At 36.3% G+C, this 20819-nt stretch overlaps 1 protein-coding gene across 4 annotated transcripts in view; it reads right to left on the bottom strand.

Moving 5' to 3' along the window:
- Positions 1–20819, bottom strand: part of LOC117419905 (copine-8) — a 124066-nt gene extending 103247 nt beyond the window's left edge. For 2 of the 4 annotated variants that reach the window (XM_058986071.1, XM_034033268.3), the window contains exons 1-2: positions 20529–20819; positions 3351–3391 (exon numbers count right to left, since the gene is read on the bottom strand). In XM_058986071.1, coding sequence (XP_058842054.1) covers positions 3351–3391; positions 20529–20626 — 139 coding nt within the window. In that variant the 5' untranslated portion in view covers positions 20627–20819. Of the gene's footprint in view, positions 1–225; positions 295–3350; positions 3392–20528 lie in introns of those variants that run through there. The other 2 variants (XM_034033267.3, XM_058986072.1) reach the window with 2 other exon arrangements.

Genomic DNA, 20819 nt, shown 5'->3' with positions numbered 1-20819 from the left:
AATACAGTATGCACGATATACACAAGGTCTGCATTATATACAGGGTGCATGATATACTGTGGAGATTATGGTATATTGTATTTATTAAAATACAATTTCGCATTTAATAATCACTTACTGTAACTGCGACAAAAGCACATGGCTGACCTGCACCTATGTATTATGCATTTCACACACAAACATGAGATTATAGTACATCAAAATAAATAAAACTGAAAAACTTACAGAGATTCATGCAAGGCTACTGGAGTGTGAATGAATAGCAAGAGAGAAGACAGAAAAGCAGAATAAAAAGGATGCCTGAAAGAAAAAGGAAAGAAAATAAATAAAATCCAGCAAATGACACGCATAAGAATTAAGAGGTTACCAAAAAAATTAAACACACCAAAATAAGGCAAAGGGTTAAACAATGAAGGCAAGGATTACAATTTTAAATCGCATGGATATATTAGTCAATCGCCAAGACAGACACCACTATGCTGCACATTCGGATATGCTGGACCCAATAATAACCACTGAAGTGTGATGCTAGGTCACTGTGAATTGCATGATCCTGAAAGACACACTGATAAAAAAATGGTTGTTATACTAACACCAAAAGACAAAAAATAAGCCGAAGAACAGAGAGAAGCAGCCTACTAAATTAAGAAGATGATGAAAAGAGGGTATATAAAAACTCACCCTGCAGAGTTTAAACTAACTGCCAAGAAAGAATTTGGACAAAAAGCTTTCAGAAATACAGGTGTGGACTACAATGATTACATTTCTGAATTTTAAGTCTTTAATTGCTTTTTGCACTTGCCATTTTAGAAACTTTCATGCAAATTCTGGCAATGTGGTAAATCAGTGCAAGGCAAAACGCGTTATGATAATTATTTCTAATATTTATCAACTATGTAATTTATGGAGAACACTGATGTGGCCTTTTGCCTTCAAATTAATGTGCAGCAATGTTCATTTCGAATATTTCAGATAGTTTCTCCGCCGCACTAAAGAAAATAATTATTACTTCATAATAAATCAAAACTACCCAATTTTGCTGTTTTCATGTTGCACTGCTAAGGTCTTCTTTCGTTGATCAGCGAATGAGTACTGACACAAAGCGAAATGGGCAGAGATTTGTGACTCATGCCAAAATGAAATCTGATCAGAATGAAAGCTCAGCCAATCAACATGCAGTGATTATACTGACGTTAATGGTGGCCAATAGCAGCTAACAGAAACAGAAGCAGTGTGAGGAAACAGAATGCAAGCAGCACGAACTGTGCTGAATGAAAGAGCATTTCAGAAACGTTGCGCTAGTGGACTGTGTGAGTGGATGGAATGCATCCGCGTTGGATGAAAAGCAGATTAAATAAATCCCGGTACAGAGTACCGGTGAGTACCGGCATAATTTTATCTCTGGTACCATAAAGTATTAATGCGGCACCATGATCTATTTTGAATTAATTGTGTACTAAGTAGGCTACGGTAAAAAAGAAAATGTGATAAAATCATTTAGCTTCAATTTAAAATTATATTTTATTATTTCAGCATTGTACAGTAAAGTGTGCTAGATATTAATGTACTGTATACTGTATAGGCCCACTATACAGATATAGATTTTTTACATAATGTAACATGAACAGAGAACATAGTAATATTGTTTATTTCAGCGCAATGATTTATACATATAAAATAAATTGAGCAATATAAATGTTTGTGTGTGCGTGCTTTACTTTATTTATTTATTTATTTTAAACCAGACACTCTCTCCAAGGGACTACTATAGTAAATTAATAGCATTCCCTTGCAAAAGCAAAGGAACAATTTTAGACAGCCATAAAAAAAAACTAGGTATAAAAAAGATATAAAACTAGAAAGAAACTACTCAGAACAATAAATGAACTCTTACATGCAACTGAATTTGCGTTTCAGGCTATTTCTTCCATTATATTTGCCTGTGCCTTGGCACTTTGAAGCTAGGCACCATTGCTATTTGGCATTACATTTGCATTTATGGCATGTTTCAGTTCTTGAGGAAATGATTAATCCTAATACAGTGTAAACCAAACCAATTTTTTGTTTGTTTGAATGCTTCTTACAACTGTCTCTCCCTCTTAGAATTGTATTGAACGTAAAACCTGTTTAATACAACTTATGTATAAGTACCACACATTCCCCGCAATGGCTTTAAATATAACATTTGAGTTTCATGAAAAAGTGGAGTTGTCTTTTTTGAACATACATCAATGACTTGCAGTTACTCGTGTCTCTAATTTAATATCACAGCCAACGATAAAGAAGGCAAAAAGAAAAGTAAAATACATAAATGGGACAATTACTTTGGCTTTTGTTACTGTTGTTCTCACATACATATATTGTGTTTTATTGTGAACAGAGAGTTATTTATAGAGAGTTTACCAAAAATAGGTCAATTCAGAAGTAAAAAAAAACAAAATACTGTATACAGTAAAAAAAAAAAAAGGGGGCTTTCAAAAAAGCATGTTTAAAAGCAATTGCGGCTGTAAAGAAAGCTCTGAAAGAGTGGTGAGTTATAACAAATAGGACACGAAGTGACTGATGGAGTCACAGATGAGCTGGAGGCGGTACACTATATTTAACTGAGGACCAAAGTCAAAATTACTGTTTCAGTTGATTTTACAGAGAATGGTGGGTGAGTATGGGAAGGCTGGTCGCTGAAAGCATCACCAACTAAAAACACTCGACTGGGAATAACGCACCACTCCACAGACCAGGCGAGTAGTAAAAATAGAAACCTGCCATCTGCACACCAGAACCTTGGCTGACAAAGAAATTCCAAAAATCATGTCAGTGTAACTCTGTACTTCCATGTGACCACAGGCTGAAAATGTGAGCTCCTTTTACTGTACATTATATTCTTCCAACTTACTGTCTGACATGTTTTATGTAACAAAATATGCTTACACAAACAATGTGGGTCAGAAATAGTACCTTCTTTTATATCACTAACAATTTATTTTAATTAATTCATTTGAGTCCTCAACCTCACAAGAGGTGACTTGCACTGACTAGACACTGCCCTCCTAACAGATGCTCTGCTGCCTGCTGTGTGCACTGTCCCAGATTGTCCAAGACAACATAAAGTGTACCAGGCTAAAGCAAAAATGTCATCTATAGAGTGAGCAGAATTTTAAAATTATAGATATTTTTTTTTGCATGTTAAAGTAACACAAAACATTTTAGATGTATGCAGGGCTGTACAGAGTTTACAAATGTTAACATATCTGCTTCTAATTTAACATATCATTGACATAATGATGTGTCGTACGTATTGCCAGTATCTGCCGATGTTCACTTCAGGAATATACTTATAAAAAACCACTTACTTGGATCCGATTTAGAAAATGTGTCTCTGTCCAAAAGATTTCTGTAAAAAAAAGAGAGATAAAGATAAAGAAAAAGAAAATGAAGACATTAAAAACTTAAGAGTAGATGTACATTGATTCTTTAATGTAAATACAGCTGCCCATCAGCTCTATATGAATCAGGGTGCTATTTGTCAAATTTCCAGTGAGGGATAAAATACATGAACTACAAAACAAGTAACAGTAGGATAGCCTCTATTATTACTATTGATAACTAAAAGGTAATAACAACTTAAGCTTATAATCAACCAAAAAAAAAAACCTGTAATTTTACCTCAAGAATAACTGAGCATGGAATGTACATATTTTAAACTGCCCAGACTTAACCGGCTCTGTGATATTTTGTGTTCCATTACCAAACAACCGCTGCTAATCTTACCCAATATCAACAGAAATAACGGGTAGCTGTGATTCTGAGGCGGCTTCTGATAACTAATTCCTTTGGCTTTGAGAAGATTGTGTAAGGCTTGTGTATTAATTGTTCATACATAAGTGGGTTTATTGGGGGCTACACGGTATGAGGAGGTCTACAGATCAAAAGGGATAGTGCAGCTATTCAGTGTTCCTGTATCCCCTGCATAAAGGTCATCAATATACAGGAACCCCAACTTGCGAAATGCAAACTTGCATTCATTCAAACCTGTAGTTTAAAGGTGTAGGCACACATTTCAAACAGTGTAACCAATACAAATTACTCCTTTTCTGTCCTACTACTATTACTATCGATATCTGATTGCTTCTTTTCATTTTTCAAAACTCGTTGGTTATCATTTAAATAGATACACAGGGAACTTTTCTTGTTTATAGCCAACAGCTAAAACAAAAGCAAATCCCCAAGAAAGTATGCTGTTATGATTGATATAACAAGTGTTATCACTGTAAATATTATTATATTCTATTAATTGTGACAGACACATTGCACTGAGCAAGCATGTAATACTTTCTGTCACCATGATAAATGTTTCCTGCATGTTGCATCTCTGCGAAAATCTGAAAAATTAAAACGAGAGCTGAGATATTTGATTATTTGATTGAGTGCTTTCCATGCAATCATCTAAAACCTGAAGTAGATGCTTCATTATTCAATTAGGCACAACAACAATTAAGCGGAGCGTGAAATTAACAAATTCAAATTTAAATTGCACACACTAACTTACTGCTCGGCGATACAAATGCCCTGTTCTTTATCCCTGCTGCTGTTCTGTTGGTTCTCCAGTAGCACTCTGTATCAATTTTAGTCTATCCAAAAGGCATTGATGAGTAACATTAGGGGATTGGGAGCCTCAGTTAGAAGCCTAATGTTCGGTAACTAGAGTTTAACAATGCAGTTTATTTCATTCTCTTCCAGTAGCTGGTGTGATGCTGTCACAAAACAAACTGTAAAGGTAAATTCTGACATCCTGTAAATCAGAATCCACTCACAGTGTCCTAGCAACAGTACACAGGTTCTACAAAAAGCCAACACAGGAACAGTTTGTGATGTTTTCGTTCGTTTTTTTTGTTCGGTTTTTGTAATAGTCTGAAGCCTTTAGATACATTGAACTCAAACTAAAATATTGGTCTGCAGCTTAAAGAATGCCAGATGCCCTTGAGTAACCGAGTCTCAGGACTGTTTCTAACTTTCTACATCTGTATAACTTGGCAAAGCTTTGCCTTACACTTCCAATCAATTCAATGGATGCAGACGTGCAGTCTCAGTGTATGGGAAAGTCCACACCAGACAGAGAATGTTGGCAGCAACTGCTGGGGGATGTTGCATGCTTTCTTTTAACAAATGAAAGCACCCCATTTTAGTAAGGAAGCAAGTATCACTATTTTTAGGCTTTTATAGTGCTCTGAAATATTATCTGCTTAGGTTTATTTAATGTTTAAACAGGTCCGCGAAATGTCCATGAAATCCTAATTTTATTCCATAGCCTACCAGAGAAAAATATGTAAATTCTCCACGATTTAAGTGGACCCCTAGTTATGAGAAGTCGCTAATGTGGATATCACAATAATTTTGTGTGGTTGTTTCATTTTTCTCAGGAAATCTACAGTGGTATACAACACTTATACAATGTGTTTCATCAGTTACAGGGCACATTAGATGCCTAGAATAAAAAACAAGAAAGCGATCTGACTGCAGGTTGCTTTCCTTTCCAATCTATAGTAAAGTGTTTGGCAAAGGTTGAGCAGACAGCAACAGAGCGAGTGAAATGATCCATAACTGGTCAGCTGTACCTAGTTCTGTAAATGTTTAACTGTAGAAATAAAATGCTACTTGCATCCTTAACAGTTAGATGATGATTGAACAAAAAATATATTTAGTTAGTAATCTTAGGGCTATATTTCTCTACCAATACTTTTTTTTGGGGGGGGGGGGGGGGCGGGCAAAACACAGTATGCTTGGCTAAAAAATACTAAAAAAGTACTTGCCGTTTTAAAATAGGCTCTTCATTCTAACTGTTGAAATTAAGCAACAAAACCCTGTCTGTTTATTTTTGTTTGATACTACAACAATGTATTGTGATACAAATAGAACACTGATATTACTGATAATATACAAACAGGGAAAGAAGAAGGTAAAGCTATAATTTGGACAGACAATTTGTTTAATGCTTTTATCAGTGTTATATACAGCACAAGTTCTTACACTTACTGTATAGACAGAGTAACCCTACATACTGTGTTATTGGTTGTCTATACAGGTGGTCATACACAGTGTTTTTAAAAGATTACAGAGAGCCTTCTACTTTCCAGCATCATTTTGCAAAACATTATAGCAGAAAGCCACATCACAGAAGGTTAAATATGAAAGTAATTAAATAAAATATATAGTGTCAAATACTACCCAGGCATAAAAGCATCCAAAAATAGGATATGTCATGTTTATTGCAGGGATTTTAGACTGTAATTTCAGCATAGCTCATCTCGTGGAGCTATAAATGATTACACATGGCACTCTGAGGGACCAAAATACATTGCAGAACACTTCAAAAGAGAAAGGATCTGGAACAAATTCCTCACATCAAATTGAAATTTAGCAGTGACTGGAGCAGAAGGGCTTTTCACAGCTTCCTTAGTTGAGCACAGCCTGCCCCTTGCAGTATCGGATAATGAAGGGTCTGCCTGTGAGCCAATGTTTCCAGATTCAGAACTTTTCATACTTTAGTGACTGTCTAGCACCATACATGACAACAAACTCTGTGCAAATCATTACAACTGAAACGTTTAAACAACTAAAGGCTGCAACACACCAGACGCGATGCGATTTTTCAACAGACGACAAGATACTTTTGCATCTCCGTGACCATACACACCAGATGCGACACAGACGGGATGCGACAGATTTGAAAACTGCCAGATCTACTAAACGCTATAAAAAATTGCTTTTGACAAAACTATGATCAAGACTGGTACATATTCGACAACATGATGTGGAAATGATAAGTGTCTTCTCTGACGGTATTTCAGCAAACAGTAATCCATTGTGTATCTGACTGCGATGGGACCAGAGTAAGGGCGGATATGTAAAAAGTCAGATGACTGAATCCTGTTTTAAATACCATTATACACAGCTGTAACAATTACTATATTCACACAATTAATGTTTTGAGATTCAGCTTTTATTAAGGAGCTCCCTAAAAATCCCTTGTTTAGAAAGATACAGGGTATTAATGTTTGTGACAGCGTAGCCGTCTGCCATTCGGGTTAGCTCATTCGCTGCTGAGTGACAGGCAGGAGATCGAGACGGAGGTTGAAGTTGATACGCCTCTCAGGATTTATTTACATATCAACACGATGAACAGCTCCCGTGACACTACCAGCAATGGTTGCGCAAGGATCACATACAACACATTGTACGAAAACTTTGGTAGGATCTACAATCTCTGAACTAATCTTCTCTGTTCAATAATAAACTAACGTTGCTGAAGAGATTGATCATGGTGGATAAACAGTTAGGGCGGATATGTGACTGGCGGATACACAACGGATTACTGTATATGGCAATAAATCATACATACCATGCTTATTCAGTTCCTTCAAAATGGATTCCCATATATTATCCTTCATCTCTGTATCTTTGTAATTGCGATGATCTTTGTCATAAGCTCTGGGTATTTTTTAACGGCAAATATTATTTCTTCCTCCATCATTAGATACTGTGTGAAAGATACTTATCAAAACCTGTTCTATTCATTTTGTCGCACCACTGCACATATTCACTTGTCTGGTGTGTAGCAGCCTTAACAGTAGTGACTAGTATGCAAACAAAAACATATCTTATCTGCTGCTAACAAAGCGCCACTCTTGAATGTTTCTTTGACATCTAGCTGAATTTCTACCAAGTTTTAGAATGTTTTGTGTCAATTTACTCAACTTAATACTGTACTGCAACGTCATTGGTGGTACCAGATTGGACGTATAGCAGAATACTACATAGAAACCTTACAGCTGGCTTGATTATTATACTAATTAAAAGAATGAAAAAAAAAAACACCTGAAACAAATGACACCTGGCCAAAAGAAAATTAAAATCAGAAATGCACATTTTCTTGCTCAATATTCTGTACAAGACATTTTAGAAGGCAAGCTAAAACAGGGAAGATAAAGAAGAATTAAGTGTAAGCTCCACTACCTAATGGAGGCAAATCTACATTACATCACCACTCTGTTTTTAATTTAATTTGTTATAAAAGCTAAAAGGATCGAGAAGCAGAACCATTTATCAGTACCTTAAAAAAAAAAAAAAAAAAGTTTCCCAGCTGTAAGCAAATGGCTAGCCTGCAACAATGCATAATTCACTACAGTGTATTTCTGGCAATTTTCTAAAAGAACACAAGCTCTCTTAAAAAATTAATATTAATATACTCTTAGGAGTGCTGGGGGTTTGCCATACGGAGAGCTTACAGCCTGCAGAATTCAAACAGCCCCCAGGCAGGTTGTCTAAATGTAACAAGGTCAGTAAATGAACTGCTTCTTCATACATAAGGAAATGCTCTGATATGCTGAATAGCGGTAAGCTGATAACACTGGAGAATATGACAAGCTAGGTGTCACATCCTAAGGGGATGTATGTTGGAGCATCTAAGATGTCCTCTCCTTTTGGTTGTGCAGCACTTGTCTTGATTCATTCTGATTTAAATACTGTGCTGTGTATTATTTACATATGTGATGTCTAATGAACCCCCATTTTCATAAATGTAGTCTCCAATAAGCTAAAGGAGTAACACATCATTTTCCATTTACAGTATAATAATTTAACAAATCAATCAATCTTTATTTTATATAGCACCTTTCATAGTGGACCACCATCAGAAAGTGCTTTACAAGATGCAGTAACAAGAAAATCCATAATACATTAAATACGGAAAAAAATAGCAAATCCTGCACATGTTATCATTATATGGACTAGGCACTAGAACAAAGTGGTACAATAAAACAGCTATAGTTCAGAAATAGCAGCCATTACCAAGTGCATACACTGTCAGAAGCTGTCTTTTCAAGCTGTCTTCATCTTCATCTGAGGCCGTAAGATTCAGATGTTGCTGATCAAATGGTCAAAGCTGAATTCCTCAAAGCAAATTGATTTCAATTATCCAGGTCTTTGAAAGTTACACTTACGTGACAGTATTTCCAGAATGTTTGGAATTATCACCTCAATCTCGCAATCTACATGTGTACCTATATGGGCCAGGTCAGCTCTCTGGTATTTCTAAATCTCTCATAATACTTTGTTATACTTCAAGGAGTAATAACCAAGGCAACCGATGAAAATAGCTGGTGCTTCCAGATACCTGTGTTGTTGGCATGAATGCAGGTAGATCATTGGAGTGAGTTTAAACTACAGGACTGGAAGTAATTACAGTAAGTACTCTACCAGGAATCAGCAGCATATTTGAAATATCTTTATATCCCAAATTAAAATATAAAACAACAAGCAAAAAAAAATACATCTGTAACACATGAAAAAGGGGGACAGGTGATAATGCTGTTACTTCAAGTAGGAGGGAAGAAAATGTGTAAACCTTGGTAGTTTTGCACCCAAGGCTTGCTAGAGAATTGCTGTCTCAGTGCGACTGACACCTGGGGCACACCGGCTGCTCTGGCATGCGTTCTTATCTGAGCCTCTGAACATGCCATGTGGCCAAGTCTAACTGGCAACCAATAAATCAATTAGGATCTGGCCACATTCTGCACATGGATTTTGCTGGAATGGAATTTAAACCCATCCCTGCCGATCTTAAATTCAAATATACACACTTCATTTCCAAAGAGAACACACAAACACACATACAACATATACACAATTAAATGTGCAGGGCCTCTGCCCTATCACACTTGGTTATTATCACTCCTTTAAATGAACACTGAAATGTAATTAGAAGGCAGGAACATACAATTGTACTACAGTATATGAGGGTAGGGATGCAACTTTAGAGGAACCCTGGTTGATTTTATGAACACACTGAAAATTCAATTTAAACCTTTATCCTGATGCGGTTGAAACTACACCACAACACAAGACTACTGTACACATTCTCCTTGCGTACACATTTCAGGTCTGCAGCGAATTTTTTTTCTTTCTTTTTTTCTCCTCAGCAGCCAGCAGCCAGACACAATTGAGATCTTGTAAGGTACATTCCTGCTATGGCTTTGCCTTGTACTGTGACCTCATTAATGTTTCCTCTGTGGCTACACCATCTCACTGAACTAGATTTCTAGCCTCAGAGAGCAGAACCAGAGTATATCAGCTAACAATAAATGGACACAATCCATCCTTATGGTGACAGAAGTAAAACCAATACGTTAATTAAGTGGGCAAAAAAAACCACATACACACAAACACTTATGTGTGCTATATATATAAGTGAATACCTGTGATTATATGAAAATGTTAATTCTTAATTTATATTTCACTTCAATTTCAAACAGACATAGTAAAAAGTAGTTAGGGTTACAATAAATAATACATTGCATTACTGCAGATTTGTGTTTAACGCTGGTTTGCTTTATCATTTGAATTTGAGCATTATAATAAAAGATCTAGATTAAATGACAGCAAAACCTACAGCAAACATGATCCAACAGTGACAAGTTCACATCTGCTGACACTGTGGATCGGGGTTTTTAGTTTGCTTTGTGTTTTGTGTGTGATGGTTGCTTTGAATATTTTTAAATGATGCAAGGCAAGGCCTTAGTCAGACATTCCTGTATGTGACTGGAATTCCCCATTGCAGGGATTTCCCCTCACCCTTTATAACTCTGTGGTAATTCCAAACTTGTCAAGTGGAGTTATTGACAAACATGACGGTAAACTACTGACTCTGAAGCTAATTAAAATATTTTTTAAATTGTCATATGTGTCCTCATTGGTCAGTTCCCTAGACACCAATCCAGGTTTTTTTCGCATCACTTCAGTGTCGCTTCAGTGTTGTCCATCGCATCGCAGGCACTGTGAACGGCTTGTATCAAAAATACACTTTTAATTTTTTTTGGTCGTGGGAAGGTGTGTCATACGACACCATTCGCGTCCGGTGTGTAGAGGCCTTAAAGTTAAAATTGTCATTTTAATTACTTTTTTTTTACCCTTAGGGGATGTGACAGTCTGGCTGGCAGTGGTGATGTGTGATGACGTCACGGACCAGGAAGTAACTCAAACCAAAACAGTGGATGGGCGGGTGAAACTGAACGCAATTGCGTTCAGCGTATTTAATAAACAAACAAAAGATTTAAACAAAACACACAAAACACAAAACAAAAGGGCACGAGGGCCAAACGAATAAACAAACAAACAAACAAGTAAGTGTCGTGCTGGACAATCCAGCACGTTTTAGCAATTGTTTTTCGAATGTTGCTCGCTCTCTCCGCTCCCCGTACTCTCCTCTGTACACCCAACCTCAAGTGCAGAGAGCTGCAGGTTTATATACTCTGGCCGAGGGATTAACTAGTAGTTAATTATCTTATTATCCCTCGGCCAGAGTCTGCACGCGTTTGGTAAGGATGCATGACTGTCAGCTAGTTAAATAATCAGTAGCTGATCAGCCATGCATCCTCACGGGGTTTTTAAATATAATAATAAAAGACGCGGCGCTTTTACCCGCGCCGCAAACAAAAATACAAATAATAATACATAGAGGCGGGACACTCCGCCACAGGGGAGGTCATAAAATACATATGTTTTTAATTGTTAATACCATTTCAAAAGGCATCATGAAGGTACACAATTATTTAGCTATGATTTTAAAAATTGAGAATTAAATCAAAATCTGACTTTACATACACTGCAGTGGATTTACCTTGGGAAAATATATACTCAGAAATATATATCAGGTGTTCTTCTATACATTGGACAGGGGTTAAAATGTAATTGTATATTATGTTTATAGATAAACTAATTTACAACTACAGAGCAGCAGCTTTTTGAAACATTTGACTCAGCTGGCATAACAAAGCTTATGCAATACCAGCTACAGATGGTTTAAATTTGCATACAAAATTGATTTGCTGTATGTATCCAGTTTTCATTCAGTTTAACTGCGGTACAAAACATGACACAAGGGAATGGGTTACAGGTAAGTCACTGTAGATTTGCATCAGGTCATGGATTAAGGAGAATTCACAGGGTTTGTACACATTCTATTTATTTCACTGTACTGTAAGCTAGTACTGTTCCACCATTTGCCACTTCGTCTTCATGTGCAGTATTCTTTGTGTGTTCAGAAATCACATTTATCCTCCTTGCAAGAACACTGAACTAGCAAAATGGGGGCACTCAGAGTTAGTCATTTGTTGCTGTTGATAGCGCTCCCCTGTATATATAGTCAGTTCTTAGAATGGACATCAGGTGAATTATTAAGATTGTGACATACAGTACTGGAGCATTATTATTCAGCATTAATGTAGCTTTCTTTACATGTTGCATGACTGGTCCTGTCATTCCCTATGGATATCATAAAATCAACTACCGGTATAATACTTTGATTTGGAATGATATTTACTATTCCTGTCTTCTTTTTTAAAACAGAAGGTATCTGATTATTATCACCAATGTCCTTTTTGGCTTTTCCAAAACTTATAATTTTAGAGTTTCATTTTTTAACTGTAAGCAAGTTTGATACTAGCAAATAAAGCTTTCATTTGATTTATACCTCATACACATTTTATTTGGTCTTAGTCCATACCAGCAAACATTAAAGTGCTTAGGATATAACAGGCTAGCAGAGCTGGTACTAAATCAGTGCTCTCTACCGTACTCACTGAAAGTCCCGGTTTCTTTTCACTACAGATATCAAATTCCTTAACAATGTTATGCTTTTTGAAGCACTGTTTCAGTCACACACAACAGATAAACAAGATTTTCTTATTGCTAACTGTCAGTGTGACAGCCTTCAATTCATCACATTATTTACTCTCAGGTACCTAATATCAGTCCTAATAAGTGTCCAGAACGTTCCTTGTTTTCTACAGAACTGACTCAGTTTTCTTTGATATCTTCCTGATAGCGCTTAATGTAATATTGCTGTTTTTCTTCTTTTAGTGTCACCATCGTTACTTGCCTTTGCCTTAATTTTGAAAGAACCAATGAGAAAAGGACATAATATTGAAATTCATAGGCAGCCCCAAACCTTTGCACACCACTGTATGTCGTTCACCTCTGTGCCGCCACAGAAGCTCACAAACACATGCTGTTCACCTCAGCATTAGCACTGTAAACATTTTTATATATGAATCTGAAAACTGCTGTAAGCATTCAATTAAGCATGGTTTCTTAAACTAAAGCAGTAGCTTAACAAGAGCCATCAGCCTTGTAACTTTTACAATACTTAATAAAAGGAATTAGCAGCACAGCAAACATGGCAATTAAACCATCAATTGAGCACCTAATTAGGCCTTTCCAGGCTCAATCAATATGATATTTTGGAAAATGGAAGCAAGTATTAAGAACAACAATTTTCAATTTACTTCCACAGTGTATGGAGGGCACTTTGAAGGGGTGTCAAGCATTTTATTTTATTTATTTTTTTACATTACTGGGTGATCGTACAATTAGAAATACTTTTCAGGGTTAATGGTTATACTTTATTGCCGGGATAATGGCAGTACTCACTTTTTAGGAAGTATTTAATGGTTGTGATGACTTGTAATTATTATTGTAGCACTACCACTTCCAAACAGTTTTACTAAAGATCCTAGATGCACAGGATGCCATTACTTTTTTTGTAAAAATATAACAAGTGTGTATATTTCAAACAGCAGGCCTTGCTCACAGAATATTGCTCCACTTTTTAGTTCGAATGGCACAGGAGTGCACTGTTGCAGACTGACCAAATAGATCTGGGCAAGGTGTTGCATCTCTTCCACATTCTAGGAAGACACTGTATCATTATATGTCAGGGAGGCTTGCGATACTGTAATAGATCAGTAAAATAAATGATTCACCAGGTCAAAACAAAGATTGTTCTCATGATATCAGGCTATAACTAACTATATCATAAACTATATTAAAAAAAATGTATAGTTGGATCAGCTATGCATTGCACATAGTGTATAAAGCTAAAAAAAAGTATCACAAGTTTTTTAAGGCTGCATGTCAGACTTCAGTGCAGTGTGGGCGTTTCACAGTTAAAGTGTTTCCAGTAAAGTACAAAATACAGCATTTGGCAGGAAATTCATTGACAATAGTCCAAGTCATTCCTAACTTACACAGTGACTACTGTGAGTGAGAGTCATGGAACCTGACATTTTTATTGTACAGAACACAAAAAAAGAACACACAAAGTTAAGATTAACAAACCGCATCGGTTCTTCCTATTGCTAATTTCCTGTTGAGATCAGACTGTTACCACCACCATGCTCAAAAGTACATTTATTAAGAACAAATACAAACAGTGGTGGTCATTACTGATACGATATGTCACAGCAACAGAGCCACATGTCAATTATCAAGCAGAACGGCTCGCTACAGAGGATATTGGGGAAAAAAGCAATGCCACAATAGCATGTACAATACTTCACTGTATAATGAACCTTCACTAATTTACTGTTTTCAATATTTCAAGATGTTGTAGTCAGACAGCAAAACAAAGACTGAGTACTGTACAATAGTTTGTTCTGCAATATACTGTAGGAAACTACAGTGTTTTTGGATGGTACTTTTTTTCAGTATTTTCTCAGATGCAGTGCAAATACTGCAATATGTAAGACCCAGGAAAGTTAATAAAACGCTACCTCAGGAACCAACCCCCAGTATTGACTGATTTGATCATGGCACTTCTATCAGCAGTGTGAATTTCTACAAGTTTAAGCACATTTATCCTGCTAAGTATGTTTATTAGCATTTCAGATTATGTCAAACTGGCTGTTAAAACAAGTACTGTGCCCATTAGCTAAGTTCATTTTAGCATGGACATTTCCATTTGGATGGCTGCAATGCTGTTAGATGTGTCTCATTAGAAAAGATAATAAACCATGAATCACTTGCGTGTTAAGAATGGCAAGGAATAAAAGGGGGGTTTGGAAGTAATTAACTCTTTTAGACAACTAGTCAGAAGCCTTCACAATCAATCAGACTGTGCCAGGGCAATATGCCAAAAGGGGAAGAGGGGACTAATCACAAAGGCCAAAAAACTTACATAACTTGAAATGCAGGTTTGAACCTGCATAACTGAGAAGAAAAAAAGGGCTTCTCCATTGCGTAAATGTTCATATAAACCAAAATAATTCTGCCAGCGACATTTTTATGAAATAAAACAAAATATGGATCAATCAGTCATCAACACATCCTGAATTGTTTTGTTTTTTATGCAACAAGTAATCTGTCCTTTCTTTACCACTACAGAGTTCCAATTGTTCATCTGCAATGCTGTATAATACATTTGTTTTTCTACCTAAACACACATCATGGCCTACAAATATTCATTGTTTACAAGTATTTACTTTACAACAGAGAAACAAATAAGCAAAGATATTTAAGTTTGCTGATAGATGGTACTTTGCTCCCATCAAATGTGTGTTTACACCTGACTAGTTGATGTGTCTGCAAATAGGCAGGACTCCTCCACATTGAATGTAGTCTTAATAAACACTTTAAAATAATGTGTGGCAATGACATATGGCAATTACTGCAGCAGTTGTACCAGCCTTTTGTTATTGGACACGTTTCAAGAACTCTACTAAAAGGCTATGATCTCATCTGGCATTCTTTTCTAGCAACTCTCCAGCGACATAACAAAAAGGGCATGTCACTGATGTGCAGCGCAGCACGGCAATGGTTGAGATTCCATATGAATACAGCAGTGTGGAGTAGTGGTTAGGGCTCTGGACCCTTGACCTGAGGGTCGACGGGTCAATCCCAGGTGGGGGACACTGCTGCTGTACCCTTGAGCAAGGTACTTTACCTAGATTGCTCCAGTAAAAACCCAACTGTTAAATGGGTAATTGTATGTAAAAATAATGTGATATCTTGTAACAATTGTAAGTCGCCTTGGATAAGGGTGTCTACTAAGAAATAAATAATAATAATAATAATAATAATAATAATAATAATAATAATAATAATAATAATAATAATAATAATAATAAAAATAATAATAATAATAATAATAATAATAAATACATTGTGTTACAATGAGGATAACAATACAAAATACTGTATGAATGAGCACTCCTCACTGACACTTATTTTCCAAGTATAAAAAATACCACAATATTGTGCTACTTACAGTATTTGAACACGTCTCGAATGGGTATATCCAATAAAAAAGAACTATAGAAAAAGTATATAAAGATGCGTTTCTCAAAAGCCACCTTCAGGTGGTGTCCCCTAAAGGAGCTCCTTGATAAATGGGTGAAAGGTCTGGGGGTCAACAGTATATTGACATGTAGGTGATAGTAAGAAATTAATTGTCGTATTTTATTATTCCATTTGGTTTTACATGTAGTAGGGGTGGTTCATACTTGAAAAACTGCTTGGAAAATGACAGTCCTCTATCTATCCTTGCTTAATGTATGGTAAATGTGTACCTATTGTAGAAAACAATGCAATAGTGATCTGGAAAATATAGAAGGTTGTGGCCTTGAAAACATGAGATCTCTAGGCATTTCTAAGCTACAACAAGCTTGCAGATAGTATTGAACCTTCTGCTTCAAGTATTTGCATGCCTCTTTAACTCACTGAGTCATGTACAGTTGTGGGAAGCAGGTATTGTAAACAAGCTGGACTATCAACAAAATGTCTTTTTGATAAAGTGGAGTGCATAGAAAAATACTATGAATGTATAGTAAACAGACGCTAAGGAACTCTACTGTGCCACACAATGACATTTGGCACTACTGTAGCTTTCCTACTATCTCCATCACACAAGAATTTCGTCTAATCCAACTGGCAGCAGTTTGGCTTTGGAGAAATAAAATGCAGTTATAAGGATAGCACGCTTTTACAATTATATTTTATCATGCATCACATTGGCTTACAGTAACATAACAACTGTATTCCCAGCTATCTATCTATCTATCTATCTATCTATCTATCTATCTATCTATCTATATTATTGTGGTAAAGGTTTTATAAAGGTGAAGTCCATAATTTGTATACTGTGAGAGTTAAATTAGATTTCAATGGGACATCAGAAGGATGTTGACCGAATTTTAATTGTAATACAATCTATTGCAGGCTGAAACAACAACAACAAAAAATATATGATATGCTTTCAACAATTTCTAGCCATCCAATGGCATCGATTAATTTACACAAGTAGATGATGGGAGAAACCTAGAAAGCTACCAACAAAACAGCCTCTGTCATCAACACAGAACAGAAATAGTAGAATAGCTTGGATGACTCAGTTCTCATGTGCTCATATTCTGACTCACAAAAAAAAAAACCCTCAAATCCTACTGCCCAGCTGGAACTCTGCTGCCATTAAGAATACTACTGTAATGTGGGGTTTCAAAAAAAGCCATAAACCTCAACACTTAAAGACTTAAAAAGGGACTGCTGTACAATTAATCTGCCGTAATTTCTAATATATATTGCTTTACAATCTAAACAAAGAATGGGTACTCTGCCTCTACAGAACACTAGGAACTAGGCATTTTAATATGACAGTCAAGAGGGCAAAGTAATAAAGATGAATAGTAACTTTACTGATTTAGATTACTAACATTATAAAGAAATGAGCTAGCCCATTACTCCTTCTTGTGAACAAATACATAATGATTGGCTCACCATGCGATTGGCCAGTGCCTGACGCAATGAAGCAACATCTTCAGTAGGGAAGATTCTGGCTGGCTGTTAGGTGATGTTTTGCTAGCCTTTGAAAGCATTTCCAGTTTTAATGAAGCCTTGCCATGCAGACTAATGTGCAATTACAAGATTTTACAGTACAGAATGCTCACTATAGTAAATGTTAAACTTTACCTTATTTTGCTACTGGCGGTTTTGTATGCTCTTCAAAAGGAACAATAAAAGTCAAGAGCAAATAAAACCTGTTGAATATTTTAAAGCCCATCCTGCAAAAGCAAACATTTTCTATTTCCCAGAATATTGTCTGCATTATTTATGAAGGTGATGTTTCTAAAGCACATCAGCATGGGCCCAAGTCTATGTTTTTTTTTTTTTTTTTGTTATGAAATAAATAGGGGTTGCAAAGCATGATAGGCAAGTAAAGTTGTTGATCTTTTGGTCACTTTTAACTGGTTTTCTTTTCTGGGCAAAGTATCAATCTAAGATAGCAATAACAAGATGGGCATGATGGAAAAGTAATATCTCTGAAATATTACAAGAAAGCCTTCAGCAACAATTGCTAACAGTTAATTAGACTGCAACTTTTCAGACGATAATAAAGGGTCTTCAACAGCTCCAAGATATCGACAAAGTCAAGCAAAATGTTCAATAGCCAGCCAGGGATTCCCAGAACCACAGTGCAGAGTGAGACAGGGGCTGCTCAGAGCCGTCCATGATGATTTCCCAAAATTATGAATATGGATCTAAAGGTTCTCATTTGACGGCTTTCAATGAATTTCAAGAACAGTCATTCAGGGTATGTGATCATTGCTTACAATAGTAGAGTAAACAGAACCCTCGGTTATTTTCAGTCAGCCCTGAATTCCAATTTTCAAGTGATCATATTCGCCTCATCAGGATAACACTACCTTGAATGAGTCGAGTATTGATTTTGGTAGGTAAAGTAGAAAGTGCACAGAGACACTTCATCTGTGTAAATTAGTGTGTGTAAGGCTTACATAGTGTGATTCTGTGAGTGCATACGCCATCAAATCATTGTGATCCCTGTGCTGGTCTGTATTAATATTATTGATCAAAAATAATAAACCAAAAATACTAAACATTATATGTGTTCATTTTATGTGTTTGGCCCTTACTGTCAGAATGTATAAAACAGCTAGATTTTAAAAACTGTAACATGTTTGAATAAATTAGCATTCATATATGATGTATCTCTGTCAGCCCCACCACAAAAACAAGGTAAAGAATTGAAACATATCTGACTAGCAGCCTAATAAGCAACAGGTTATAAAATAGTGTATCCATTTTATTTCAGTAGAAAAAAAAATTATAAATATGAATAACATGTAAGTGAATAAGTCTATAACTATGCATTTTAAGTTTTGCATATGTTTCATTTTATTGTTTAAGTACATAAGTTAATATGTTTCTTATGATGAAAAATGTATTATTATTATTATTATTATTATTATTATTATTATTATTAGCGTATTTTAAAACAAAAAGTTTAAGTACAACTATATTATAAACAAACAATGGCACCTGTAAAATCTGTTCTTAAGAAGTCCATTTAAAAAAATGATCCAGTAATGTATTTGTTAACTGATCTATTTTGGGTTCCAAGGTTTGAAAACAACAATGCTGTGTTCCAAGGACAGTAAAGTATAATAATAATAATAATAATAATAATAATAATAATAATAATAATAATAATGAGTGATGTGTTTTACTATACAGCACTACGATTCTTAACACGCACATAGTTTTATTCAGTTAAACCATTAAACTGCAAGAACTTAACTGTAGTCAGTGACCTCTTAAGGCAGATGCCCAGGGCCCCCAGCTGAAAAGGGGGGCCCAGCAGTGATGTGTAAATCGATTATTTCAAAGGCAATGCATTTTCTCTAAAGCAATATGTAGTCAATTTATGAGTACAATAAATAAAGAGACGATCTCGAAGAAAACAGATTTACTCATCTTCTGTATTTACCAGGGTTGGTTCTAAACACACACGAAGCTCGTCAAGTTCACCGTTTACTTGAGGACCCCCTGCAAGGCACTTGACTAAAGTTCAAAAATACACAAGACCGTATTTTTCAAAAGTTTTGCAATTTCAATGAAAATAAGGTCCTGGGGTGATGGTGTAGCCGGAGGTGCTGAGTGTGTAGCCCTTTATTTCGAACAAACATCTCACGAAAAGTGTGCACAATAACGCAACTCAACATTATGTGCTATACAAGCGTATTTTTTCCCCCGCTGCGCACATGTTTCTTTTGTCAAAGTGAGGAGCATGGACCCCCAAATTTTAAAGGTGTGTTGGAGAGGTGTATGCACCCACCTGCCCCGCCCCCTGGCTACGGTGCCTCTGCCACGGACTTCATGTGATGAAAAAAGCATGTCTTAACACATGCAGTACTGTGCGGACTCCAAACTGTCTCGGAAGGTAAGTCGGAATACGACAAAAATAAAACTAGATTTTTCTTAAGACAACAATTACGGTTGGGGCGCCCAGGGGTCTCCGAAGTCTGACGGATCTGTCCTATTCAAGATAGTCTTCCAAGAATGCATACATAGCTACATTCCAAAGGTGGTGAAAATTCTTGACGCAGAACCTTTTTTCAAAACGTAAACAAACGCTGTTGTCAGAGTACAATTTACAAATTACAACACTGGAGTGTTTAAAAAACATTAACATGTTTTAATAAAGTTAGAAAAAACAAAACAAAAACAACAACTACCAATTCTAACTTGAAACTAGGACACTTGTTTAAGAGTTGGAGTACTTAAGACCTTTGCTAGAACGGATAGTCAGTATCAGAAATGCAGCACATGCTCACTCTCGGTAAGATTGAATGCCAACAGCAGCACCAGTCCACATTAAATTAGGTTAATTTTAGCGATCCCCTTACCTGCAGGACACTGTGAGCTCAACTTTAGTGGCCGGGATACTGGCATGGAGAGGGTCGAATTCTCCTATGGACGCCATGTTCATGAAGCCGTTGTCCATCTTAAGTGTTTATCCAGTTGTTAAAACTGCAAGATCCCGTAAAGTATACAGTACTATAGTATGTGAGAAAGAAGACCAGCGTCAAGGCAGGAGAGAGCAGCGGGGTGATGTCACTTCATAACAAACACAACGTCACCAATGCCTCCTAGCAGCATTAGCTGCGAGAATACTGGAATGGAACAGAAGGGGGTGG

This window comes from Acipenser ruthenus, chromosome 14, assembly GCF_902713425.1.
Source record: "Acipenser ruthenus chromosome 14, fAciRut3.2 maternal haplotype, whole genome shotgun sequence".
Classification (NCBI taxonomy): Eukaryota; Metazoa; Chordata; class Actinopteri; order Acipenseriformes; family Acipenseridae; genus Acipenser; species Acipenser ruthenus.
The sequence above is the reverse complement of the archived record's forward strand: the minus strand, read 5'-3'. Positions and strand labels throughout refer to the sequence as shown.